Below are 18,495 nucleotides of genomic sequence, written 5' to 3' on the forward strand. Positions count from 1 at the left end.
GGTTTTCAAAGGAAATGGCTAGATCATTTTCTGATTCATTCAGCCAAGAGGAACAATTACTACTTCTTTTGCTTGAAAGTGGCCTGTAATCCACAGGTCCTCAGGCCAGCAGGGTGGCCCAGCCCTACTCAGCGTCACTGGTACCCGGGAAGTGCAGCTGCCCCCCCCACCCCACCCCCAGAGTGCCTAACTCAGAGGCAAGGCACCATTTCCATTGGCTAAGGCCTCCCCCTCCCCTGGCTCCTGCGGAGGCTTGCAGCTCCTTCCCAGGGAGTCTCTGCCAAGGGCCCCGGAATGCCCTTGCCCTTCTTTCTGCAGGTCCGCCTGACACGTTGCTCTTAGGAAATACTTTCTGCCACTGATTCCCAGAGAGATCCCAAATGATTACAATTGTTAGGGAGGAAAAACCCAGAGTGGTCCTCCAATTAGTCCTGTTCGGTCAAGACCAAGACTATGGCACCTCATCAAGATGCTTTGTTAGAGCAGGGGCCCAGCCTGGGGAGCGCGCAGGGGAGAACTAAAGTCCCCAGAACAGAGCAGCCGGTAGAGAAGGAGCTGTTTCCTGAAATATCCATGTACATGGAGGCTTCAGTATAAACCCATAAGTAAACCCTAAGTAAGCAGCTGCTGTGTATCAGTCCCAGTCCTCCTGGAATGCTCAGTCAAGAAAACAGACATGAACAGGGTCAATCGACTCAATTTTTAAACCTTTAGCAAGACTGATTACTAAGTACTCCTGTAGGTGCGCGGGGCATACAGGTGAGTGAGACAGACCAAACCAAACACCAAGGCGTAGTTAATGATATGGACAGTTACATGACAACAAGTCATGGGAAGAGCAAGAGCCACCTGACAGGCTCTCTGGTGGCGATGACTGGAGCACAGTCAGTCCCCTTCCCATCAGCACCTAGCCATACGCCAGAAGCCAGGCCCGTCTCCCTGCCTGGGCCCTCCCCGCCACTCACCTGGTAGGCCCGGATCAGAGACTGCACAGCCAGATGGTCTTCTACCAGCTTGCTGGTCTCGGTCCGACTGGAGACTGCCGGCCTGCTCTCGGGGAACTGGGGCTGAGCCGGATCCCAGGGGCCTTCCTCACTGGCTTTTCGGAAGAAGCTGTCCCAGGACTGGGCAGAAGTAGAAAGAAGAAAATGGTCAAGTCGGGGCCTGGGAGGAGTGGGAGGTGGCCCTGCCTGGGGGCCCCAAGGGGTGTTGGGTGTTCCTTCACCACTATAGCTCTTGGGACCTTTCCAGGACCCTGCCGAGACCTCTTGTAACAGCCCAGGATCCCCCATCCCAAAGGCCAGATCTCTTCAGCTTGGAAGGGTGCTGGGGGAAGGCTCTAACTTGTGACCCAGGGGTCTCAGGTGTGAAAAGGGCTGGGGAAACATGCCCTCACACACTGTGGGTTGGCAGGCAAGCCCTCAACATCTTCACTGAATGTACCTGAACCAGCAATTCCGTTTCAGTAATTTCTACAGATGTACTTATACAGGTGTGCCTAGATGTACGTGTGAGGGTGCTCCCTATGGGACTGTTTATAAAACGACAACATTAAAAAAACAACCTAGGGGCACCTGGCTGGCTCTGTCAGCAAAGCATGTGACTCTTCATCTTGGGTTGTAGGTTTGAACCCCACGTTGGGTACAGAGACTACTTGAAAATAAAAATAAATCAAAAATAAAATTTTAAAAAGAATCTAAGTGGTGACCAGTAGGAAACAGGTTAAATAAATGATGGTACATTTCGATTCTGGACAATTATGCAGCCTTAAAAAAAAAAAAGGTGCATTTATTACTATGGAGGTAGAACATCACCAAGATATGTCACTGCAAAGCGAACCAAGCAGAAGGGACGTGACTGAGACCATTCATGTGGAAGCCAAAAGCAGACATGCACATGCTCAAGCAGCTCCGTGTTCCAGAAGAACACAGAAGTGTTTTCTTCTCCACACCCTCATCTGAAAGAAGCCGGTGGCACAAGCCCTTTGGAAAGCAATTTGGCGATGCCCATCAAAACAGTATCATGGAGCCTCTGTGACCCAACAATTCACCTTGGGGAACTGATCCCGCAGAGAGCAGCGCACACCCAAGATGACAAATGGACTAAGTGATGCCCTGTGGCAACAGCGGCAACAGCCAAGGACTGGAAAAGAGTGAGCTGTCTGTCGGTGGGGACAGGTGTGGCACAGCCATGCCAGGGAACACTACACAACTGGAAAAAAGAACACTGAGCCTCTTGAGACACTGACACAAAAAATCTCAGCCATGTATGCTGAGAAGAGTGTCTGGCTGTTGTGTAGAGGGGTGAACTGAGTTATGTTTGCAATACATTTACTTACAGAAACTCTGAAAGGATACAGAAGAAACTAAGAATAAACTGGGGGACAGACAGGCGGGTGCTGAGCAGATCGGGGATGATCGGGAGGGTGACTATTTATTGTGTAACCTCACATTTTCTGGTTTTGAGTCATGTTATTACCTTCCTCTGAGAGTGCATGAAGACGAGGGAGAGCAGCTTCACTTCTCACTCCTCACTCTGTCATCTGATTTTTTGGTTTTTTTGTTTTTGTTTTTGTTTTTTTTATAGTCAGCAGGTATTTAATCAGCTCAGTACCTGTGTCAACATTTTTGGCCCTAATTACACAACAAAGAGCCTCCTGGCCACAGCACCGCATGACAAGGGGGCAGGGGTGGGTCTTGGACCACGTGTGGCTGAGCAGGACAGGACTGGGGCTTCCCAGGCCAGACTACCACCGACTGGCTGGGTCAGCAATGGGACAGCAACAGACCCTCCTCACCCAACACAAGGACAAGGCTTTTATGAACGGGGATGCTGGAGAAGCTGAGAGGCAAAGGAACCTGCCTAGATCACAGGGCAGGCAAGCTGCTTCTCCCCAGGACCCCCTCCACAGCCCGGCTCTAGAAGGTTCCCTCCTGCATGGCAGGCAGGTGGGGGTGCCGACCTTGTGGACGCTCTGGGGGTTTTCCAACCAGGCGAAGTACATCTCCTCCATGTAACTGGAGCTGCCTCCACGTTTGCCGCTCGGGAAGGTGGCCGGTGGCCCAGACGACCTGCTGCGCCAGCCAAACATCTGGACATCACGCGGGGCCAGGAGCCTGGAGGCCTGCGCCCCAAGCCGGGAGGGCAGCAGTCTCAGCTGACTCATTCTGGACACGGGCAATGAAGGAGAGGCATAAACCACAGGACCAGAATAAAGGCTCTGGCACCCACTACTGGCTCCTCTGGCTTTTGTTGGTTCTAGGGGGCAGTTAGCCCCAGGCTCAGCACCGATGGGATAGAAGAGACTGGGACAGGCGGCCAGCCCTCCTGGGGTCACTGCCTAGTGGGAGCTCCCAGCTCAGTTAACTTCACCAACACCAATTCAGCATCCCTGAGCCCCAATCCTGCCATGCCCCACCCACCCCAGCCCACACTCCCTCTCTGCTGTCCCCCTAAGCCTGATAGAGAGACAAGTACCCCACCCAGGCCCTGGCTCAGGGAGCATTCAGCCCAGGACCCAGAGCCCCCTCAGAGGGTCCCAGGGTATGTGCGAGCACTACACCCAAGAAAGAGTGGGCCACGCAGCTGGCCACCTGGAACTCGAGCAAGGGAGTCCTGGGGCGGCTGGCATGTGCCATGCCTGGCCAGGAAAGAGCCTGAAGAAAGGGGTCTGGCCGCACTATCTCAGGAAGCCTATGGCACTGCCAAGTCTCTGGTCCCTGTCACCAGAAGTGAACAGTGTCTTCCTCTGACTGCAAAACCAGCCCAGAAAGCCAATGATAGGACTTAATGACCCCACTTCCAGTGGGGAAAACAGAGGCTCAGAGAAGGGCAGGGGAAATATCGAGAGGCAGATCGGAAGCCGGCCCCATGCTCAGCTCACCCCAGCTCTCAGCCGGAGCCACCCTCTCAGACTCTCCCACCCTGCCCAGAGTTTACACTCAGAACCAACAGCACTCAGGACAACCAACAGTTCAGGGGATCCGTACAGGCTGGAGAGGATGCAGAACCTGTAGTTCATCTCATCTCTTTTCCAGGAAAAGCTTTTGAATAACCAGTTTTAAACACTAGCTTCCTCCACCCCCTCCCCCACCAGAGGACAGTTTTGAGGGCCTGAGAGCCTCCTCCAATCCTGGCAAGCCCTGGGGCTCCCTAGCCAGGCCAGACGGGAGTTGACAGAGCCCGCTAAGGCCACTTCCTCCTATGCAGGATTTGTAAAGTAGGACCTCTGTTCCCCTACCCCACCTCCACAACTGTGAGCAAAGCCCCCTCCTCTGCTCCAGCCCAGCACAACCTGGACACAGAACAGCTTCCCTTGAATCCTCATTAACACCCTTCTGCCCAGAGAATCCTAGCCTTCGAGTAGGGCACAGGACCAAAGCCACCCTACCAGAGGCCACGCAGGCAGGGAGGGCCTGCTTCCCTTTACACAACTCAGTCCCAGAAAACATGTCTTCTGGGGCATAAGTGGCTCCCAGGTCCTACCTGGCCCTGAGCCAATACACCTAGACAAGCCTCCCCCACTCTACCCCTGCCCTTTAGCTCAACCAAGTCCCCAGAACTATCTGGCTGGCCTTCTACAAGCCCTTCCAGCCTGCTTCCTCCCCCTTTCCCTTCGAACTCACATGAGGCAAAGAGAAGGGGGTGGTCTTCTCAAGGGAGGGAGAGTAGGCTCCTCCGGGAAGCCAGCAGGAAATCTAAACAGAGTAAATTAAAAAGCAAAAGTATAGTCCAGTGAAGGGAGGAAGAGGGTGGGTTCAGCTGAAAGCTAAGCCCAGAGTACCCCCAAGCTTCTCACATGCTCAGCCCTGAAGCTTCAGGCTGTAAGCCCAGCCCCACCAGCCCATGATTCCAGGCTCCACAGCAAGGGCCCCTAGCGGCTCAATCTCCCTGGAAGGCCTGGGCTCTGGGGTCAGAGTGCCAGGGTCCCAACCCCTGCTCTACTTCTGACTGAACCTAGACAAATACAAGTACAGGGCTGCCCAAATGACCATAGGCAATGAGGGAGAGACACAAGACATACTGGCTTAGGACATCAGAAGAATGGAAACAAGCCAGGAAGTTCTATCATCCCATTCTAAAGCAAAGGAAACCAGACACTAAGACCATTCATTGCAGGAATAAAAGAGTACACAGTCTGTGAGCACTGACTCTGGGGCAGGCACGGTGTTCACTCACCCCCTTTACAATCTCATGTGCTGGGCACTTAGAGTAGCCCCACCTTATAAGAAGGAAACTGAGGCACAGAGTGAGAAGGTGGCGAGTGATGGGGCTCTGTGTGGCTCCAGAGCCTGTGCCCTCCTCACTGCAGAGTCAAAATGTAAACCCAGATTTCCCTTAACCGCATGCACTTTCCAACAGCCACAGCCAAAAGTGAACTCTCTACCCGCAACCGCACCCGCACCCACCCCCACCCCCACCCCCACAGGGGAACGGGATGGCTCGGGGTGGCAGTGACCAAGCCTGGCTGCGTCCAGAGTGGCCCTATTGCAGGAACACTGTGTTTTACAAACACTGAATGGTCTGGAGCGGCTATGGGACACTGCTATGGCCTTCACCCAGGCTGGTAGGAGGAAAGCCAGCTGGCCACTCCTGCCCCCATTCCGGCAGGGCTTGAGGACCCAAGAGCCCTGGAGGGGTGGAAACAGAATCAACCCCAGCTAGAGCCCCAGCCAGCCCTGCCACGTCCTGGCCATACAGGCAAAGGCAGCAGCAAAGAGTTAGAGTCAGGCATCTTGTGAACCACCTGCCCAGCCCAGTCCTTGGTGGACAAATAGGTAGATTGCTCTGGGCAGCTCTTGGGGGTCTCCTTTCTATGGACAAGGTTAGTACTATCCCCACCCCCACAACCACAGACATGCTATCCAGGAACCCTCCCACACACAAGGCCTTGTTGGGCTGCCCTCCCCTATGTCTACTGCAGAGATGAGTTAAAAGAGATCCAAAGATGGGAAGGCCCTCCCCAAGACCTTGAAGCCAGGCAGCAATGGAGGCTGAATTCACACTGCTGCAGGTGTACTCTAATCCCACATTCTGAGATCTGGGTGGGCTTTTCTCAGGAATAAACCCAACTCTAGTTGGCTGAACCCAAAAGAAGGCAGACTCCAAGGTAAGGAGCAGGGCAGGGAGGGGTGTGCTTATTTCACTGGCAGAGACAGAGGGCCTGAGCTAAAGCCCAGAGGTTATTAAAAAGTACAAAGGTAACCGGGACCTGTTCCAAGAGCCTAGGGCATGTGTGATGAGGAGTTGCACGGGGAAAGGCTGCAAGGGCAGGCTTGGGCCCTTAGGTGGAGGGGGAGGGGGTCAGAGTGGGACCCTCAGAGTCTGGTTGATGCCACTGCACCCCGCTGCACCTTCCCCTCTCCCCCAACATCTCCCTGGGGATGAGAGAAGCACTTCCCAGGCTGGCCCATCCTGCCTCTCTCATGGCCTCAGTTTTCTCATCTAAGCAGAGATCGTAGTTAAAGCTGTCTATAAGGACCCGCCCCCAAGAGGTCCTGAGACTTGAAAAACTGCCTGTGTGTCCCAGCAGGTACATAACGCGGGACCCTCTCCATCACCAGCTCCGCAGCTGTCCGCAGGCCGGCCCTTCGAGAGGGTGAGGAAAAGGAGCCCGTACCCCCCTCCCCCAAGGCCACAAAAGGCAGCCTGGTCATTCTGTGGTCTTCGGGCTGGAGAACCCACGCTGAAGCCTGAAACCCCACCGTTCACAAGGCTCTCCTTCACGCAAAACACTGCATTCACAGGGTCGAACTTGCGCGAACCGCTGAGGGTCCTTGAAGAGGCCGCGGCCAAACAAGGGCGGAGCCAAGGTCACGCTCACTTCCCCCACCCCCGCCCCGGCCGACGGGGCCCTACTCAGGACCCCGGGTCGCGGCTCCCCAGGAACCGAGAGCAGAGGGACCGCCCCCGAGAAGGCAGGAATAGAGGAGGTACATAGACCCGGAGTGGCGGGGCCGCCGCGCTCACCCGGCCGGCGGGTCCGCGCAGCAGCGCAGTCCAAGAAGCCGCAAGTCAGGGGCTGCGCGCAGGGGGTGCGCGGCTTGCCCAGCCAATTACCTGGGTCACATGACGCGGCAGCGCAGGCAGCTCGAGAGCGCGCGCCCGGGAGACTCCGCGCGTCGTGACGTTTCTGTGTACGCCCCGCCCCTTCACCCGCCGGCGCTGTCCGCGGTGCTGACAGCCCAGGCCCGCCCGAAGTCGCCCAGGCCCGCCCGAAGTCTCCCGGGCCCGGGGAAGAGTGAAGTTCCCAAAGACCACAGGGTGGGAAACACCATATGGCTGCGATACCTGCTGTGACTCTGAGCCCCTGAATTCCAATGTCCTCAAACGAACACTAAGGAAAATGTACTAGAAAATAACCAGTCATTTGTGTGATTTGTGTGCATGGGAGGATAGTTTCCGTTTTATTTCCTATAAAACTGCATGCTATTAAAAGTATCATTGACTTGGGGCGCCTGGGTGACTCAGTGGGTTAAAGCCTCTGCCTTCGGCTCAGGTCATAATCTCAGGGTCCTGGGATCGAGCCCCACATCGGGCTCTCTGCTTCCTCCTCTCTCTCTGCCTGCCTCTCTGTCTAGTTGTGATTTCTCTCTGTCAAAAAAAAAAAAAAAAAAAAGTATCATTGACTTCGGGTTGTTTTGAAGAAAAGAGATAATGCATATAAAGGGGTTACCGTAAAGCCTGATACACCTTTTACCCTTCCGTTGTGCCAGTGATGGAGACCTAGATTGCCTTCACCTCCCTGTTGCCACAAAGAATGCTGCAATGAACATCTTCCTACATATTCTCTTATGAACCTGTGTGAAATTTTCTCTGTAATATATAAGCAGAAGTTGAATTGCTTGGTCACGGTTGTGTGTATACTTAACAACTCAGCAGCGTCACATTGTTGTTCAATTCTAGATTCTCAGTAGGAGTGCAAGAGGACTTTTAAGTCCTTACATCCCAGCCAACATTTGGCAGCACCCAGCTTTACAACTTTTCCCAGAATAACAGATGCAACATCATATAGTTGTTTTCAGCTGCACTTCCCTAAATATCAGTAATTTGCATTTCACATTTTCTGTTAGTTTTGAGGGTTTCCTATTGTATTTCTCTTGGGTTTTGTTCTTGTTTATACACAGGAGTTTGTTGTGTCGGTGGTTCAACTACCATCAACTCTCCTGTGGATTTTTTAATTTTTTAAAGATTTTATTGATTTATTTATTTATTTGACAGAGAGCGATCACAAGTAGACAGAGAGGCAGGCAGAGAGAGAGGGGGAAGCAGGCTCCCCACAGAGCAAAAAGCCCAATCTGGGGCTCGATCCCAGGACTCTGAGATCATGACCTGAGCTGAAGGCAGAGGCTTAACCCACTGAGCCTCCCAGATGCCCCTCTCCCATCGATTATTGGCAAAGTACCCTGTCTCCTTTCTTCTACACTTGCACTCCTGAATTTACTCTCAACACAGCAGAATTTTCCTTGTAAAACACCAAATCATGTTGCTCTCTGCTCAAAACTGTCAAATGACCTTCCATTTTACTAGAAGTAAAAGTCAAAATCCTTAGATTTGCTCATAAGGCCCATTATGTCGTCTCAGTTACGATGGGCATGTTACAATGCTTAATGTAGAAAATTGGAAAACTACAAAAACATACAATGTAATAGTTTTTCTCTTAACTAAAAGCACATGATCATGAAACTACACTATACTTTTCACAAGAATACATTTAAGTATATATGAAACACATGAATACGGTTGCCTGTTCTGGGATATAGATATGAGGTAATTAACTGATTGCCCATACCAATACTGATAAGATACCGTGAATGGAGGAATATGATTAATTCTACCCTCTACATTTGAAGGTCCCACAAAAGTTGTTTATTTGGAGATTTTTTTTTAAAGATTTTATTTATTTATTTGACAGAGAGAGATCACAAGTAGACAGAGAAGCAGGCAGAGAGAGAGAGAGGGAAGCAGGCTCCCTGCTGAGCAGAGAGCCTGATGTGGGACTCGATCCCAGGACCCTGAGATCATGACCTGAGCCGAAGGCAGAGGCTTAACCCACTGAGCCACCCAGGCGCCCCTATTTGGAGATATTTTAAGGTCCATATGGCCAAAGACTATACCTGTTCAATTTACTATTAAATCCCTAGCACTTAGCACAGTGCCCAACTCATAGTATGTTTTCAGCAAATATTTGTTGGATGAATAAATGAATGAAAAAATGGACACTTAATCTGGATCCTGAAGGATAAGGAAGAATTTATCTGCTACAGAAGGTCAGGGTTCATTGAGATTTCTTTAATAAAAAGCATTAGAAAATTACCTGGCAGGTTTATTCCAAAAGGGAGTTGATAGGAAGGTTTTCAATTCATAGATTCAAAGGAAAACTGAGGAGTTAGTCTCGGGAAACAGGGCTGAGCCAGAAATGGACTGTCTCTTCATGGCTGTTATGATGTTCAAAACTCAAATTCCAGGAGCAAAGAAGCTAAAAGATCTGGTCTGGCCTGAAGTGGGGAATCAAGGCCGGAAGTGACTCATCTGAAACACATGTGGGTTAAGAAACAAAGCAGATAGTTATTGGGATGCTGGTACCACAAGAAATAGGAGTGGGTGCTGGGGAGGAAAAATCAACACATGTGCACTGATGACCTTTAGCAGGAAAGCACCTGTACAAAGTTACATGTACACCTGTACAGAATTATATGAAGGACTAGGGGGATGAGAACTGCCTACATGTATGCAGGGACTGGTGGCTTAGGCCAGTGGAACTATTTTTGTTTTTGTTTGTTTGTTGTTGTTTTTTTAAGATTTTATTTATTTATTTGAGAGAGAGTGCAAGCAGGGGGAGAAGCAATAGGAGAGGGAAAAGCAGACTCCCCACTGAGCAGGGAGCCTGATGTGGGGCTCCATCCCAGGACCCTGAGATCATGACCTGAGCTGAAAGCAGACACTTAACCGACTGAGCCACCCAGGCCCCCCAGAACTGGTCTTTACACCATATGTCAAGGGGTTTGGACTTTCTAGTATGCCATGGGACACTACCAACATTTTAAGCTGTGAAGGACATGGTCGGATTTTATTTTTACAAAGCTTTCTCTGGCAACCGGAGGGAGGATAGAGTGGTAAAAAGTGAGAGTGAAACTATATCCAGGTGAGAGACAATAATGCACTGGCAGTAGAGAGAGAGAGAAAAGGATACAGATGTGAGAAACATTTAGGAATCAGTTCTGCAGGGCTTAGTAGTTAATGAAGCTTGAGTGGTGGGGGCAATGATAACTCACTGATTTCTGACTTTGGGGAGGTGTTGGGGGCAGGGAATGGAACCTCTGAGTAAACTGGGAAACAGAAGGAGATGTAGGTTGGGGAGAGTAACAGAAAATTTACAGGTTGGATCTACCAATAAGATACTTAAGAAAGAGTGTGATGTGGAGCAACAGGCAGGAACAAAACCCCAGGAAATCAAAGGTCTCCACAGTCTCCCATTTGCCCACAGTGGTCTTTAGAGTCCATGAAAGAAAAACAAAGAGCCATGGAGGGAGAGAGAACCATGCTATGGAGGGAAGCTGAGTCACCAAAGGGGCTGGGAGGGGCAGCCAAGAACAGAAGGCACTGCTGTGAAGATTGCAGGGCTGCCAGGTCTTCCAGCCTAATTGATGTTCTGCTAATTACACTGATTAAAGCAAACATTGGGGCAATCAAGGCTCCCATGAGGATAGCTGCCATTCTCAGAAGACTGAGAAGCTTTGAGGCATGGCCACAGTTTGGTAAACATTTTTACAAAATTGTGTACTATGACTACTATATAAATACACATTTACAAAAACATTAAATAGATCCATGAGAATATAGTTCTGCAATTTACTTCTTTTTTTCCTCTTGTCTTAAAGATCTTTGTTTTAATCTCAGTATGTGTGGGACCACCTCGTTCATTTTAATGGATATATTGCATTCAACGTAGGCGTGTATAATGGTTGCATTTAACTTCTCTCCCATTGAATGAACATTTAGATTGGTTTTTTTAAAAGATATATTTATTCATTTTAGAGAGAGAGGGAGAGAGAGAGCATGTATGGGGAGGAGGAACAGAGGGAGAGGGAAAAGGAGAGAAGCAGACACCCCACTGAGAGGGAGCCCCATGTGGGGCTCCATCTCACGACCCTGAGATCATGACAAGATCATGACCTGAGCTGAAATCAAGAGTCAGATGCTTAACTGACTGAGCCACCAAGGAATCCCAACATTTACTTTGTTTTTGACATTTACAGAAATAAAAGTCCTTTTACATATATCCTTTAGCATATGTGCAACTTTTTTGGTAACATTGGTTCCTAGAAGTTTAACATTGGACTAAAAGATATGCATGTTTTACATTTTAATAGGTACTGTCTTCAGTAACACCATTCTTATTTATGTTTCCCATTAGCATTTGAGAGTTCCTACTTCCTTACATCCTTGCCAAGACTTGTTATTATCAGTGTTTTTAATTTGTGCCAATCTGATAGATGAAAAAATAGCACTTTGTTTTAGTTTGCATGAAACTGATAAGTAAGGTTGAAAATCTTCTTGTATGTTGATAATTTTGTATTCCTTTCCTATGAATTTCCTATTCATGTTTTGTCCATTTTTCTATTGGATTGTTTACCTTTTTTATTGATTCAATAAGCTCTGTATATATATTCTGAATAAGAAATTCTTTGTAGGTTTTAAATGTTGCAAATATTTATTTCTCTTCCTCTGTCACTTGTCTTTTAACTTTTTCTACAGATGCTTTAGTCATATGGTAATTTATGCTTGTCATGGCTTGAATTGTATCCCCCCTCCCCTGGCCAAAATTAATACTTTGGTGTTCTAATCCCCAGTACCTTGTAATGTAATCTGATTTGGAGATAAGTTTACCAAAGAGGTAATCAAGTTAAAATGGGCTCTAATCCAATATGACTCGTGTCCGTGTCCGAAGAGAAAATTTGAACACAGTCATCTGCACACACACACGGAACATCATGTGAGAATAGAGGGAGAAAACAGCTATCTGCAAGCCAAGGAAAGAAGCCTCAGAAGAAATCAACCCTGATGACAACTTGATCTTGGATTTCTGGCCTCCAGAACTGTGAAAAAAATAAGTACATTTTTGTTGTTTAAGCCTCCATTCTGTGATACTTTGTTATGGTGGCCTGAGAAAACGAATGCAGTGCTATCATTGGTGGCCCCATTCCTTGATTTGAGAGCCACTCAGAACTCCAGGGTTTTTCCTCAATTCCATCTTCTCCTAGGGCAGAGCTCTTTCTATCCTCATGCAGGGTAGGAATGGCCCCATTTTACCCTCTCTGTTAGCTCCTCACTAAAGTCTGCTTACAGTTTGAGTACATTTCTTTTGTTCTTTTCCTCTCCCATCTCATTATATTTTTATTTTGAAGAGAGCTATCAAAGGGGACAGGTCATCAGCACAAGGCAAATACTGTTAGCTTCTGGGCAGATTTTAATCCTCACTTTTTTTTTTTAAAGGTTTATTTATTTGACAGAGAGAGACACCGTGAGAAAGGGAAAAAAGCAGGGGGAGTGGGAGACGGAAAAGCAGGCTTCCAGCTGCAGAGCAGGGAGCCTGATACAGGGCTCCATCCCAGGACCTTGGGATCATGACCTGAGCTGAAGGCAGTTGCTTAAGCAACGGAGCCACCAGGGTGCCTCTATCCTCACCTTTTTAAATGTATTTTTTACACATACAGTTGAGATCATACTTCACTACTTAGGATAACTAAAGCATTCCCCATGTGATCAGATATTTATAAACCTCACTTTAATGACTGTAAGTATATAATAATATAATTTTTTTGGTGCTTCCTACAGTACCATATTTTTTTTAAATTTCAATATGAGTCATTCTCTGTGGCCTCTGGCCAGACCTCACACTGTTTGCTTTGTTTGCCACTGTGATTACTGCTCCCAACAGAGAGCTGGATTAGACGTCATCTCAATCTTTACATTTAAGAGACCAAAAAACTGGCATTTGCAGAGGTCACTTATAAACAACTACATAGGTGAAGGCAGAGTGTATCTGTGTATCAATGGAGAAATATCAGAGTAGAACTCTGAGACTGCCAGTTCTAGTCTCAATACCCATTTAATGGAGCTGGCAGCTGAAAACCCACTGAGATTCTGATATTTGTGCAGGATCACAGAACATGGCCAGGGGCAGAGGCCCGGCCTCCTCCCTCTTCATCCTGGCTCTTTCTATGAGCCAGTCTATCTTTCACATGCTTCACACCCTCCACTAGAGAGGGCCCAACCCAGAAGGCACCAGACTGTTGAGGACTTCTCTGGACAAGCCTCAGCCCCAAAGGAGTCCAACCTGCCACTTCTCCAAACTCTCTCCCTTTAGTGCTTGGGGGGTGGTGACCTATGAATGAAAGAAAGCTTCATTAATTCAGGTCCCAATAGCTTCAAACCAGTCTATCATCTTTTGATTTTAAGATATGTTCAAATTAAGCTTAATCTATGCTTGTGATTGTCCTAAAGCAAATTGATTAAATTCAGAGATATGGATAGGAGACATTTTTAGACTTAAACTTCTTATTTTGAGATACTTGCAAATTTGCTTATAGTTGTAAGAAATAATTCAGAGAGATCCTGTGTACACTTTACCCAGTTTCTCCTAGTGGTAATATCTTGCAAACCTATAGTACAATATCACAACTAGGATACGGACAATGATACAGTCAAGATACAATACATTTCCATAACAGGAGAATCCCTCATGATGCCCGTAACTACATTTGATGAGGTCACTATTTTTTTTTAATTTTAGCCTTTCCAATGGCTCTATAATGATATTATGGCTTTACTTTGCATTTCCCTGATGGCTGATGAACGTCATTTCACTGCTTGCTTGCCAATTCACTCATCATCAGTGAATTGTGCCTTTTATCCCCTTTTCTAATTGGATGTTTTGGTTTTTTTTTTACTGTTGAGCTTTGAGACTTCTTTTTATAGTCTAGATACTAGTCATTGGTCAGCCCTGTGATTTGCAAATATTTCTCCCAGTCTACAGCTTGTCTTTTCATCTTCCTAACAGGGTCTTATACTGGACAAAGGTTTTCAAATCTGGTGGAGTCCCATTTTTTAATTTTATGGTTCATATTTTTGGCTTCCAGTTTAAGAATGTTTTTGCCTGCCCTGGATTCTAAAGAGTTTCTTTTTTCCCCCCAAAGTCTTCTGTTTTTATAATTATATTTAAGCTCATCATCTATTTTGAGTTAATTTTTGTGTAAGGTGTAAGACAGGTTGAGATTATTTGTTTGTTTTGCCTATAGAAATGCAATTGCTCCAACATAATTTGTTGAAAAGGCAATCCTTCTGATATAGCCTGGCCGGGTCTGAGAACCCAGAAGGGTTCCCACAGGACCAATCAAGAGGGTCCTTGGTTTTGCACAGAGTAGAAATCAAACCCAAGCTGAGAGAAAGTGAGAGCAGTTTATTGAATGGCATCAGTGACAGAGTATAACCAACCAAGTGTCTGGGAGACTCAGAAAGGGAAAGAGAGAGAGTCTCATCTTTGGTTGGGGTTTGGAAGGTTTACTGAAATGGTGTCTTGGTATAGGTGTCCTCTCAAGAATCCAGGAACTGATCAAAGTAAGGACAAGTGCTCAAATGTCCTCCTTGAGTCACTTATGCCTGGAGTTGGGGGTTTTAGCATAGAGGTGTCTAGAGTTGGTGGTCTGGGCATGACAACCTTGCCCAGCCACTCCTTTGGTGTTATCTATAATGCTCCAGGACTCCAAAGAAATCATTAACTCCTTGACCTTGACGAGGAGGACATACACTATCTGTTCTATAAGGCAGGTAGGTGTAAGGCAAGGGGCAGGTCCTAGCAAGAGTAGAGGCAGGAAAAGGAGCAAACGCAGTGCTTCATGGGGTCCCTTCGGTTTTCCTATCTCACTTCCTCCATTGAATTACTTCTGCACGTTTGTCAAAACTCAGCTGGACATATTTGTGTGGCTTTATTTCTGGGCTAGCTTGATTGAGATATAATTCATATGCAATTCAGCAATTTAACATGATTCTTAGTATATTCCCAGAGTTGGGAATAAAGCATCATCACAATCAATTTGTTAACATTTCATCACCCCAAAAAGGAATTAAAAGGGGGAACTTTTACCACCTTAAGAAAAACAAGTTGTAGGGGCACCTGGGTGACTCAGTCGTTAAGCGTCTGCCTTTGGCTCAGCTCGGGTCATGATCCCAGGGTCCTGGGATCGAGCACGGCATTGCATGGGGTGGGGGGGGCCTGCTTCTTCCTCTCCCATTGTCCCTGCCTGTGTTCCCACTCCTGCTGTGCCTCTCTCTGTCAAATAAATAAATACAATCTTAAAAAAAAAAAAAGAAAGAAAAGAAAAACAAGTTTTTCCAAAACATAAAGCGTTTAAAATTATTTGCATGTGCTCAGAGTGGAGAACAGGCCTTCTCTGATAAAGTTACTAAAGTAACTAAAGTAACATTAGTCTGGGCACGAGCCTGGAGTGGTCAGCTCCACAGGAAGGCCCCAGAAACACTTTGACTAGTTCCCCACAGTCATAGCTGCCTCCCACAGGTTTCCACTGCCTGTGGCATGGGGCCTTGGCTCCCAACCTCTTGAGGACAGGCCAGTTAGTCTTTATCCCTGGAAGATGGAACCCCTGCTGCCAAGCCTCTGATTCAAGTGTGTCTCCAGCTGATGCTTTACACTCTGTGCCCGGCCGGGGGGGGGGGGGGGGGGGCGCAGACACGGAGAGGGCAGTGAGTCCGGGTTCTGTTCTGAGCAGCAGGATTCAGATGCAAGTACAGCCTCCGACCTTCCACAGCCTCCTCCCCTGAAGCAGCTGAGGCCTCCCACCTCCCCCAGCAAGACCCCAGGGGAGGTCACAGCCAGGCACTGGAATGAAAGAAGCAACAATCCAGGCCTTGTTCTCTCTCCAGGCTGGAGCACCTGCTGCAGGGTTCTTACAGGAACCTGCGCGTCAGAGGCTGGGGGGCTTCTGCTCCTCTGTATCGTCTTCAGTAAGTGAAGCGTTCCTCTGAGGAGTCCTGTGGCAGTCCCCTCCTTGAGAGTCCAGAGGCCGGTGGAGAGCAGGTGACCGATCACCACCACCACCAGCGTCTTCCTTTCTTGCCACTCCGGTGTGGACTACGCGTGGCAGGCATCCGCTGGTGAACCACTGTTGTCCCAGAGGAGCACTTGAATGCTGCCTGCGTGGGGCCTCGGGTGGGCTCGGCGGTATCAGTTAGTGGAACTGGGAGCTCGGGGAAGCCCTCATAGAGTAGGGCGGGCAGGGGTGGGGAAGTGAGAGGGCCTTTGCGCTGGAGCCGTGAACCATGAGTAAGACTTTTACAGGCTGTGTACGGGGTGAACGCGGCCAGAAGCCGCGGGAAGGAAAGCCCCAAGGACGCGACCTTGCCTGGCTGTTTAAGGGATGCGAGGTCCTTTCCTAGAGCGCTAGTTTGGGAAGAGGTAGAGGAAGAAGGTGAGGCTGCAAAGGCAGGTTGGGGGCAGACATCCTCCCCCCACGTGTGAGTACAGGGACGCGATCCACGGACACAGCAAGAGAGCGCAGCCGCGGGAACCTGGGCGGGAACTCCGCGCGGCCTTGGGGCTGCTCTCTGGGGCTGGCCTCGGGCCCCCCCTGCTGGTGAAGCTCCGCAGTGCGCTCGGACCTCCGGAGCCTTGCACGCCCGCGGTGTCCCTAAGTCTGCGTACTAGCTGAAAAGACCTTTCCCGGCTTTCGCGCGTCCGGCTCTTCGGCGTCCGAGCTTCACCCCAGCCAACAGCGTCGGGCGAGAACGCCTCCTCCAAGGAGGCTCTGAGCCTGCGAGCCGCAGTTACTGCAGGTGCTCCGCTCATCAGCCTCAGATCGCGCCTGCCTGAGCCTCATCCCCCACCCCGCCCACCACTCGCCCTGAGCTGGAGCCCGCAGCGTGTTCAGAGGTGGGGACCGGAAGCCGCCGACTCTGTGTTGAAATGGGCACCTGGGAGGCAGCAGCCTCGCGCCCACCTCTGATGGCCTTTCTCGGGGAGAATCCGGGAAGATCCAGCCCAGTCCCCTGATGCGGGAAGACACTGCCTGCGCTGTAAGAAAGCCACATTTCTCTTAAGAAGGACCCGAGTTTCCCTTAAAATGGAGACAGGCAGCTTGAAATCCCACACACCGTATGAGCCCTTGTGTATGAGAACCCTCCAGGCAGGGCCAGGTAGCCTGACCCCCAAGCTTGCCCTCTTTGGGCCTGGGGAAGAGGCAGATGCATCAGAAGTTTCCAGGACAGGAAGGATAGAATGTTGGAGTGAAGTGGAAGGGGTATGTTGTGGGCAAAGGACTGGAGGGCAAGCAAGGGTCAAACAAGTCTGGGGAGGGGCGAGAGGAAGGGGCAGGGTGGCTCTCGGTGGCCCAGCATCCAATGGAATGGAGATATCAACCAGGCCCAACGAAGGGCCTCAAATGTTCTACCTAACATTCAAGTCCACAGTATAGCATAGGGAATAGAATAACACTGTGATACGTTGTATAGTAACAGATGGTAACTACACTTACCATGTAAGTATGGCGTGGTGTCTAGAACTGTCCATTCACTACGTTGTACACCTGAAACTAATACAACATTGTATGTTAACTATACTTCACTAAAATGAAAACAAAACACAAAGCTCTGTGGAGCCGCTTCAGGGTTTAAGTAGGGGATATGGTTTGATTTTATTTTAGAAAGTCATTCTGAGGGGTGGTGGAAGGACTGGTAGGAAACAAGCCAGAGGCAAGGAGGGAGCCCCTCAGTGGAGGCCTGTATGAACTGCCAGTGTCCCAGCCCCACCTGGGGAAGGCCCTCCTAGCACTGTAACGGTGGGTGGGATAGTTTGGTGGTGGGTCCTGAGGGAGAAAGAGCCAAGGGTGTAGTCCAGGTCCTCAGGTGTGCCCAAGACTGCTCATGCCTCTCAGGAAGGAGATTACCATCGTTCAGAAAACCCTGCTTCTTGCAGAGCTGGGCCTTATTATCACTTGAGGCCAAGAGAATTTTGTTTCCTCACTGCCCTTGGAGAACTACTGTGAGCTTAAGAGGAGAGACACAAGCAATCCCTGCTTTATTGATGGCTCCGTGGTGGTTTCAGGATATAGGTCATTCTCAGCAGGTTCAGTAAGAACCTGCAGCCACGAATATTCAGAGAAGGCAGAACAGAGACTAAACGAATAAAAGGAAAGGGAAAAAAACACTGAGGTGATTAACAAATCAGAGAAAGCAGAAACTCTTAACTGAGTTGCTTTTTAGAGCCAAGATTTTTTTAATTGCAATGCCAATACCTGCTCATTATAGAAATATTTAAAAGCACCAGAAAGAGGTAAGAAGAAAAATATTCATATCCTCCCACTCAAACTCTCTCACTCAGTTGAATTTATCATTTAGTGTTTTCCTTCCTTTCTTCCTTAGTTTTCAAACTTTTAACACAGTTGTTATGTTGTTTTCTTAAGTCGCAGAATCCCTTTTCAC

General features: G+C 48.9%; 1 protein-coding gene across 5 annotated transcripts in view; it reads right to left on the reverse strand.

The window, feature by feature from the left end:
* OGDHL (oxoglutarate dehydrogenase L) overlaps positions 1-9,448 on the reverse strand; it is a 29,617-nt gene extending 20,169 nt beyond the window's left edge. The window contains exons 1-4 of one of the 5 annotated variants that reach the window (XM_046027976.1): positions 9,317-9,335; positions 4,626-4,697; positions 2,963-3,167; positions 966-1,124 (exon numbers count right to left, since the gene is read on the reverse strand). In XM_046027976.1, the coding sequence (XP_045883932.1) occupies positions 966-1,124; positions 2,963-3,166 (363 nt within the window). In that variant the 5' untranslated portion in view covers position 3,167; positions 4,626-4,697; positions 9,317-9,335. The other 4 variants (XM_046027977.1, XM_046027975.1, XM_046027980.1 and 1 more) reach the window with 4 other exon arrangements.
* Positions 9,449-18,495: the final 9,047 nt, after the last annotated feature.

Source organism: Meles meles, chromosome 13 (assembly GCF_922984935.1).
Source record: "Meles meles chromosome 13, mMelMel3.1 paternal haplotype, whole genome shotgun sequence".
NCBI classification, from domain to species: domain Eukaryota; kingdom Metazoa; phylum Chordata; class Mammalia; order Carnivora; family Mustelidae; genus Meles; species Meles meles.